This window comes from Taeniopygia guttata, chromosome 6, assembly GCF_048771995.1.
Source record: "Taeniopygia guttata chromosome 6, bTaeGut7.mat, whole genome shotgun sequence".
NCBI classification, from domain to species: Eukaryota; Metazoa; Chordata; class Aves; order Passeriformes; family Estrildidae; genus Taeniopygia; species Taeniopygia guttata.
This window is the reverse complement of record NC_133031.1, coordinates 1,975,326-1,984,334: the sequence shown is the minus strand read 5'-3', so window position 1 is coordinate 1,984,334 and position 9,009 is coordinate 1,975,326. Positions and strand designations below refer to the sequence as shown.

The 9,009-nt window shown below is 48.8% G+C and overlaps 1 protein-coding gene across 7 annotated transcripts; it reads right to left on the bottom strand.

The window, feature by feature from the left end:
- Positions 1–2,428: 2,428 nt before the first annotated feature.
- On the bottom strand, positions 2,429–8,412 carry HNRNPH3 (heterogeneous nuclear ribonucleoprotein H3). Of its 7 annotated transcripts, none has more exons than XM_072930790.1 (10): positions 8,275–8,412; positions 7,159–7,295; positions 6,484–6,622; positions 5,751–5,938; positions 5,259–5,345; positions 4,820–4,935; positions 3,492–3,627; positions 3,199–3,279; positions 3,028–3,114; positions 2,429–2,729 (listed from the first exon to the last, which is right to left on the bottom strand). In XM_072930790.1, the coding sequence occupies exons 2-10, from the start codon at positions 7,274–7,276 to the stop codon at positions 2,653–2,655; spliced, it is 1,029 nt and encodes a 342-aa protein (XP_072786891.1). In that variant the 5' UTR covers positions 7,277–7,295; positions 8,275–8,412; the 3' UTR covers positions 2,429–2,652. The 7 variants fall into 7 exon arrangements, with proteins under 7 accessions (XP_072786891.1, XP_030131450.1, XP_041573085.1 ...); XM_030275590.4 differs by having other exon boundaries at positions 8,257–8,396; XM_041717151.2 differs by having other exon boundaries at positions 8,228–8,366.
- Between the last annotated feature and the right edge of the window lie 597 nt (positions 8,413–9,009).

The following is a 9,009-nucleotide window of genomic DNA, read 5'->3' as shown; positions in this document are numbered from 1 at the left end:
TGTCACTTAATTTAAATTTGTAATTCAGAGTATTTTACTTTGTTATGTTCAAGTTGCTTAGAAAGCCTTGGCCTGTGCTGGGGAGCGGGGTACCCTGCCAAAGACACAATCAGGTGCTGCTTATGTGCTTCCTGAGAGTGTTTCCAGGTGGGCATGGAGGCAGCAGGGTTTGATGCAGGACAGAGATGCTAGGATAAAGCTAATCTGTATTGCTTTAATAAATAATTTGTCAAAAGGGATGCAACTAAACAGAAATAATTTAAAATAGGCACTCTTTAAAAACAAGAATATAATACATTTCCATAATGTGCAATGAATTCATTTGTTACTTAATTGCCATCTTTCCTTCCCCTCTGTGCTGTCCTGTTTGCATAGGAAGAGTGTGTAATATTCAGATTGCCGTTACTGACTGCAGTTAAGACTTCTGCCTTGAACAAAATGAATGCTGGATGTTCCTTTCATTTCCCTTGGCACCAAACTACATACCTGGCCTGCATTTAAGGTTTTTGGACACCACTGTGACTAATGCTGTATTTCTGTCTTTCTGTAAAACCCTGCTCTTGCTTCTAAATCCTTCTCACACAGAGAAGAGCACAGGAAGAGCTGTGGGGTACCCACAAGAACCTGGAACTGTCAGACAGGATCAGAGCAGCATTTTATTCCACTTGGGACATGAAGCCACTTCTGCCTTGCTCCTCTGGGAGCCCAGAGTCAGCGCCTTGTTCCCCGTGCTCGTCCCCGCGCCCAGCGGGGTCCGTGCCCGCGTTTGCTCCGGAGCCGAGGGAGCCGCTGCCCGGCAGGAACCGGGGCTGCGGTTCACGGCCCAGGGTGCCCCGGCCCCTGGGAGCGGGCACAGCTCCCTCACGGCTCTCGGGAGCCGTTCCGAGGCTCTCGCTGGGCTGAAGGTGCAGGACGGGCACTGCCCTGCCCTGGGCAGTTGCGCGGGCCGGGGCTGAAGTGCAGCGGCTCCGCAGCTTGCCCGGCTGTGCTGGAGCTCAAAGCACAGCCCCGGCCCGCTCTCCAAAGGTGAGGCCCGGGCAGGTGTCAGCTCTTCCTCCCAAGGTGGGGCCCCAGGTGTTCCCAGGTGAGGCTGCAGGACTTCGCTGCAGCGCGCTGCCTGCAAGTGCACGTTTCCTCCACCTCACTCTAAGCTACTTCTGCATTTGAATTGACTCTGGCGCTACCTACCACTGCCACTTGGAAAACACCTCAGCTTTGCTGGCAACAGATCAAGAACCCCCTAATTCTGCAGAGCAACAATGGTTCTAATGGTAAAGAACTCATTTTCCCTCCCCTTCCTGGCCAACTCTGCTCCAGTGCTTGGAAAGCTTCCTGTGCCAGTTACCCTTTTCAGCTCTTCCAGTCCCTTTGACACCCAGACACGCTGTCTCGTGAAATAAACTCCATTCTCCTCTCTCCCACAAGAAGACATTTATTACAGATATAACACAGTACTAGCAAAACAGGTGACAAACTTGCAATACCCAAGATCACATTTGACATTTTAAGGGAGGCATTGAGGACAAAGCAGTTAATTTGGGAGATCACACTGGCTCAGAAGAATAAATACCTTTTTCCATTACATATCAGGTATGTTAAGTGTCTTCAAACAGTATTTTTCTTACATATCTTACATGTCACAAATGCACAAAAAGTTTTATCAACGTGTTTGGGTTGTGAGTTACTAGAAAAGTATTGGGCCTATAGATATTTTAGAGATCTTGGCTTTTAATGAGCTATGTAGAATGGCTTGGCAAACTTTGAACAAATACAGACAAATCAGCTCTGTGCAGTGAAAAATAAATGCTGAACCATGTTTAAATACAGTAAATTCAAGAAAGAAAATAAGTAACTTGCTTTCAAATCCCGCAGTCTTCCACTCACCCCCACGCTTTGTGAAAAAAAAACCTAAGTAAAAAGCATGAGAAGAATATCCTATGTCACGTTAGCTACAAGCTGTGCTAGTTCCAGTTAGACTTGCAGGTTACATGTGTGAAGTGCAGGCTCCAGCACACCACAGCAAGGTGGAAATAAACGCGGGTGCTGTGGAGGCAGACAGGGCCGTGCTGCTCCTTTACAGGTGTGCATTTGCTGGGGGCTGTTGGCAGCAGGAGGAAGAAGCCAGAACAATGACTGAGCCTCCACAGCTTTCTGCTGTGCTGCAGTTACTACATACAACTTACCAAAAGGGCTTAGCAAAGTAATTACCAAATAAACTAACCTATTCATCTACCCTTCTTCCCTTAAACAAGTGAATGTTTAAATTTTTTCACTAGACCAAGATTACACAGAACTGAATCAGTGTTCATAGGAGTTACAGTACAACCACCTTTATGGAACCATAGTACAACATTTTAAACTGACTGTAGTCTTGAATATGTAATACATCCTTAGGAGTAACTAGTATAAAAAGTATCAACATCAGTGGTTTGAATATAAAAATTTATTTAAAGTCAGAGTATGCAACAAATAAAACCTACAGAAAACAGATTTTCCCATCACAATCTGTTGCTTACCAAATAATATTGTGAAAACACATTCCTTCAGTCATTATAAAGTTCTTAAAATACAAAAGAAATTAAATTTTGTAAGAAAGTCTAGTAGACCAGAGACTGTTTCTTCCAAGGTGTTTTGCAGAAGCAAGGCTATCCTTCAATACATCCCACGCCATCCTCCTCCACCCATGCTGCCTTGCCCATAGTATCCTCCACTATTTCCACTGCCACGACCTGCAAACAATTGACACAAGGTCACGCATACATACCTTAAAAAAAGAAAAAACGGGATGGGTAATACAGAACAATGGGATGAAGGTGACAACTTACAATACTCCAGCACTATTGCTCTTAACCAGCAGCATTTGCTGCAGTAGCACAGTGTGTAAAGCCCCCAGAGAAGGAGGTTCAAAAAACCACTGCCCCTCTTTCCCTTCTCCCAGCCCAAAGCCCACCACCCCTGCCCCCTTCTCTGTCAGAGTACAGTCACTCACCCTTTCCCCAGGACATCCAAAAGAGAACTTGTACTTACTATATCCACCCAAGCCATCAGGAGTTCCATATCCACCGCTGTAATTGCTACCCATTCCCATTCTACCAACAGAGCCATAACCTTGATCTGCAAAGCCAAAAGTGCAACATTACAAGCCTGGAACTCATTCGACTTGGCAAAGCATCAGCTAAATGTGCAGATGATGCGTACCCATTCCATCTCTGCCATAGCCTCCCATTCCAGAGCCACCTCCAGCAGTGGAATTCAGGAATAGTTCAATATATCGATGCTCTGTAACAAGCAAAAAAGCCTCAGTTTGTATTTTGTTTCCCAGATCAGAAGCAGAGATACAAAGCAACCACCTCACCCCCCTCACAGGCAGCACACAGAAAACAAACAAGCGAGTTTGCAATGTGGAAAAGTGGGAAAACCTCAGGACTGATCTGCTGCTCCCAGCCCTGCTAGAGCCTGGCCAAGCAGCAGTGAGGGAACACGACACTCACGCATGTGATTCTTATCCTTGGACATGGCAGCTACTGCATCTTCATGTGTTACAAACTCCACATCTGCCTCTCCTGTAGCTCTTCCATCTGCTCCAATATCAATGTGAACTCTTATAGGGTTCAATGGTGAGAAAAACTAGGGAAAAAAATCAAAAACCAAATCACATTAATGCAGTATTCAAGCCAGGTACTTTTTTCTCATTTCCAACATTAGTGGTGCAGTGCTTTAATTCAGTGTCATCCTACCACATAGATTCAGCTACTCATTTCTCAAGTAGTACTTAGTGGTTCTGGGACATTCAACATCAGGTCAACCTATGCTTGCAACCCACTGTTACTACACAGCTTGGAGAGCTGCAGCTACACAGCACGAGGAGCTTTCTTTGAATGCGAAGATACAAACAAGTCCTGCCCACACACGCTGCTCGGTGCAACACAGTCAAATGCTATGGCACCCTGGACAAGAAAATCATTAGTTTTCATTGGCTCTGCTTTTCCAGCTTTCTCAAAGCAAGGACGCATTCATGGAATAAAGAGAAGCTGCCTGTCAATCGCACTGCTCTTCCTCACTGCTCCAGATCTAAGCCTGACTTTTGGCCCTTCTTGTCACTGAGTCTTTACCCTAAATGGAACAATCAATCAAACTGGCACAAGAAAATACCCCTCCATTTAAGTAAACTAACCTGCCCACAAAAGCAAACAAGCACAAGCTTAAGAATGGAGCTCTGCATATAGTACATGGGTGCCACTGGCAAGACAGCCTCTCTCCAAGGACATGCTAAGCTTAAACCAGGCCCTGTATGTCAATAAAGCCTTTTGCCCGACAACACATCTGCACTGACACAAGAATGCATTCCCATGATCCTGCAGATGCACCTCTACCTGCCACCCTGATCTCTTATGAGAGGGATACAGTCCCCTCCAAGCCAACACAGCCTGCCCACCCTGCCCCTCCTGAAATAAACTCTCAGGACAACAAACAAATATGCAAACTAAGCAATTTCAGTTTCACACCTTCTGACATGTTCAAAAAATCAGATAAGCTTAAAAAATCCTAAAGGCCTTAACATTAGGATACTGATTGCAGGAACTGTTGTTTCTGCAATACATCTTTTATAGAAACGAAAGAGCAGAGTGCAGGGATTAATGTTAAATATAGCTTTGCTGACTTCTCTGGTAATCCCACCTCAGCCAGCAGCTTTATACAAGCTCGTTAACTTTGTGCAGATGTAGCAGTGACTGGTTTGAGAAGACTCCCCGAGTTTGGGCTGGGAGGGATAGGGACTCACACTGCTGGCATGAGGAAGCCCTTTCCCCGTGGTACTTACGTTAGCAATATCGTTTTCCGTGGCTCGGAAAGGCAGCCCTCTCATGTGAACAAAATGACCGCCACCGTGGAACCCCGACCCTGCATCTCCAGCTCCATAGCCATGTCCTCCCATGCCTATTGGAAAACCCAAACCAAAAAAACCCACACACCTCTAAGATCATGAAAAGCCAAAAGTCATCACTATTCTTTTTCTGAAAGCCCTAAATTATACCAGTGAATGCATGGAGTTACACTTCCCATGTATCAACCCAAACCTTAACCAGAAGCCCTGCTAAGCAATCTGTTTACCTTATGATTACCCAATCCCCTCCCCTTTTTAAACAGCCTTCTTTACCAATTAGCACAATGAAGCTATTCTCTGTGTCTTGGAAATACTGTGTCTTGCAACTCAAGTTTAACAGGAAAACCTTTTTAGACAAGCTATTAACTTCTTTTACCTCTCCCATCCCTCATTCTGTCGTCATAGCCGTCGTTTCCATAGCCATAGTTATTATAGCCACCATAATCATCAAAGCCACCATATCCTGTGCAGTGGAGAGAAGGAAAGGAGTGATTACGTTACTGCTCAGCATTCACAGAGCAATGCACACGCAACACTCAATTCTGCAGTCTTTGGGCACCCAGCACTTTGCAAACAGCCTCTGCAGACTGTCAAACCTGGATTTTTGAACATGGTGCAAAAGTACATTTCTTTTTATATAACACAGACTGAACATGCAAATGGAAAGATCTGATTCTAATGAAAATAGCTCCCTTATTGTTAACGTTCATCTCAAATACTCAGCCACATGTTTTGTTATTTAAAGTTTTTTTCACATAAATACATCCAGCCTAATGGGCATTACAGCTACTGCCATTTCTTATTTCTTGACAAGTATGTCAGAAACATGAAACTGCCAAGAGAACCTGTGTTCATTAGATGAACATACCACCGTCATATCCACCACCTCCTCGACGCATTCTGTCATACATACTTCCACGCCCAGCTCCATAATAACCCCCTCTTCCTCCTAATGGTCTATCATATGGTCCAGGTCGCTGTTGTCCCATCATTCTTCTCGGCATGTCAGAGAATCCTCTGATTTCGCTCTTACTACTTTTGAAGATTTCAATGTATCTAATAAAAGAGGATTTTCAAGGTACTAGTAAGAACACAGGCAGAAGCAATCTGAATTTTACAAAAGGCCATACTACATTTTCTAGAGCTAAATGTACAAGCCAATAGCAGTGACTAGAAATACCATACAACTTAAGCTTCTCCTCAAAACTGTAAGAATCTTAAGTGTATTAAAAAAAACCCACTTTAGAGTGGCAAAAATTATTATGTGAAAATTCTAGCTGTACAAATTAAGCTTAAAACATGTCTTTCCAGTATGAGAAACATACTGTTGAAAAGCAATGTCTGGCTATAGCAGCATTTATCACAAATTACCCTGCACAAGCATGATTGAAACAATTTTCTGAGTTTAGCAAACTACCCAATGCAATACTGTCTCCCCCACCCCCCAAATCTACTGTATTTCCCAAGTTAACTTAGGATCAGTTATAAAAATGCTTAAAAACAGCCAATTCCCCAATGGTCCCCAACCCCCCAAAAGCATTACTGACCCACAACCCCCAAAAAATAAAGATTTAACACCATCCCAAACTCTCCATCCCCACCTGTGCCCTATTCTTTCCTTGTGTTTCCCCAGAGCATTTTCTGCTATCTCCTTTGAAGCAAACTGCACGAAGGCCTCCCCTGTGCTTCTCCCCTGGTAGTCCAGCGTCAATGTTATCCCATTTGGCACGATTTCCAACCCTTTAACCCAAGGACAAATAACCCCATCAAGGGGAACAGTGTTAAAGGCTGAAACATTCCCATCTGTAGCAAATACTTAAAGCATATCTAAACAACAACAAAGAAAAATAAAACCACCTTGTTTCCCCCATCACCCAACAATACAAGCCCACGATCTTTCATTAAACATTTATGGATTTAGCCATACTTTTCTGTTTAGACTATACAAAAATGCAACCACCTCAGTTACACAAAGGAAATATAGCTACCAATCAAGCAATTTAACTGATCCAAATACTAACATTCAGGTTACCCCAATATGCAAGGTATGTTTCCCACCTCGACAAAATCAGGTACATTTTGTGTTCTACTATATCTACAGTTATCTATGCTTCATTTACAGGGCATAAATCTTAATTAAGATAAACTAATTTTACACAATCCCTCCCCATCCACCCCATTAACAACTATTAAACATGTACAAAACATTAACATTGTGTAAAAGATACAAAAAAGCTCTAAAGAAACCCACTACACTTCGACTATACTGGAGGTACCTTGGAAAAACTGAACAATCTCTTCTTTACTGCAACCAAATGGCAGGCCTCGGAGTCGTACCACTGTTCCGTCATTGGTTGTATCATTGGGCCCATTGTGTTTTCCACTCCAGTCCATCTTTTATTTAATTTAAATCCTAAAAAACAAACCAACAAAACACAAATAAAAAACCCCTGAGTTTGCCTAAGTCCCGCCCTTAAAAAGAAATCTATTATCATTGTATTTAGATAACATGATGGATCATGAGCTTTATTTCTGTTCCGGATTTGAAACTGGGCACCTCAATCTATGCCACCGAGGGATTCAGCCCCGGCCGTGGGGCTGCTGCGGGGAGCACCGCGTGGCCGGCGGGCAACACGTGGGCAGGCCCGGCACATAAAGCCTGGCATTCATTCCGAGTACGTTTCACATCCGCTCCGTAAAGCTTTGTGGGTTCTGTTTTTTTCGGTTGTTTTTTCCCCTTGAAGCGTAGCGGTTGAGGAAGGGGCCGGAGCCACAAGGCCTTCCTTTGTCTGCCCTCAGCCGGGGGCGGCGGGGGCGTGTGCGTGTGGCGTGCGCAGGGGGCACCGCCACCGTCCCACAAAGGGAGCCGCCACCGCCGCCCCGCCAGGCGCGGAGCCACCGCGATCCCGCCTCCCGCCGCCCTGCCGAGACCGCGGCCCTGACCCCCGCCCGCTCCCCGCCGCCATTTACCGCGCCTCCCCGAGGCGCGCGCCCGCCCGCCCTGCTCCCCCCGCACCCCTCGCCGCGTCCCGCTGCGCACCTCTACCCTCGGAGGTGCGGTGCTGCGCTGCGCCGCCGGCCCGTGCCCCCTCACCGCCGCAGGACTCCCTCCCGCCGCTCTCCCGGGGCCGCCGCCGCCCTCGGCTCCACCGCTCAAAATGGCGGCCGCGATCAGAACGAGGCTCCGCGCCGCCTCCCCTCCCCCGCCCGCGGGCGCGCGCCGGGCCTGACCCGGCACCGGCCGGGCCCCGAGCCCGCCGAATCCCGCGCCGCGGCACCGTCCGCCCGCCGCACCGCCCCGCCGGCCCCGCCGCTGCTCGCCGGCCCGCGCCCCTCTCCGCTCACCGCGCGCGTCTCGCGCAGCCCGGCCGTACCCCGGCAGCCGCTCGCACCGGGCAGGACGCGTCTCCTCGCTCACTGCCGAGCCGTCCGGCGGACCCACACTGCGCAGCGCCCACGGGCAGCGGAGCGTCCGGGCCGCGCGACTATCGCGATACCCGCGCCGCGCGCCGCCTCACACCCGCCTGGGCGGCTCCCGCGCACGCGCGACTCGGGGGGAAAAGCGGGGGGGGAGCGGTGGAAGGGAGCGATGGCGCATGCGCGGTAGGGGAGGGGCGTCCCGCCTCGGCCTTTCGCCGCCTCCTCGGCTGAGGGGCCGCCCGCGCGCGTGCGCGCTCCGCCTCGGCCGCGCGGCCGCCGCCGCTCGTTTTGGCGCCAAGGGGAGCGAGCGCGGCTCGCGCGGGGGTGGGGCGCGCGCGTGCCCGGGCCTGGCCCCATGGCGGCAGCGCCTCACGGCCGCGCTGAGGCGGCACCGGCACCCGCACCCGGCCGTCCTCTGGAGCGTGTGTCTCGCTCAGCGTGTCCCTCTGCCTCCGCGCAGCTTTGGGAGACAGTGAGAATGAGGAAGGTTTCCCGGTGTGGCCGCGTGTGATGGCTGCTGCCACTCCTCAGCAGGATCCCGCCTCCCTCAGTGCGCGGCACAGCGGGCCGGGCGCTGTGGTGAAAGAGCGCGCTGAGGCGTTCAGGGGCTGATGGCGAGGGAGGTTAAAATGTGTGTTTTAATAAAAAAAAAAAAATCACTGCGCAACGCCAGGGGCTAGAAAGGAGTCTGGATCCGTGTCGGCGCT

Coding starts and splice junctions, on each gene's coding strand:
- HNRNPH3 (XM_072930790.1), bottom strand. CDS start 7,276: ATGGACTGGAGTGGAAAACACAATGGGCCCAATGATACAACCAATGAC. Junction 3,280..3,491: donor CAAGGATAAGAATCACATGC/GTGAGTGTCGTG, acceptor TGCTTGTTACAG/AGCATCGATATATTGAACTA. Junction 2,730..3,027: donor TGATGGCTTGGGTGGATATA/GTAAGTACAAGT, acceptor AATTGTTTGCAG/GTCGTGGCAGTGGAAATAGT.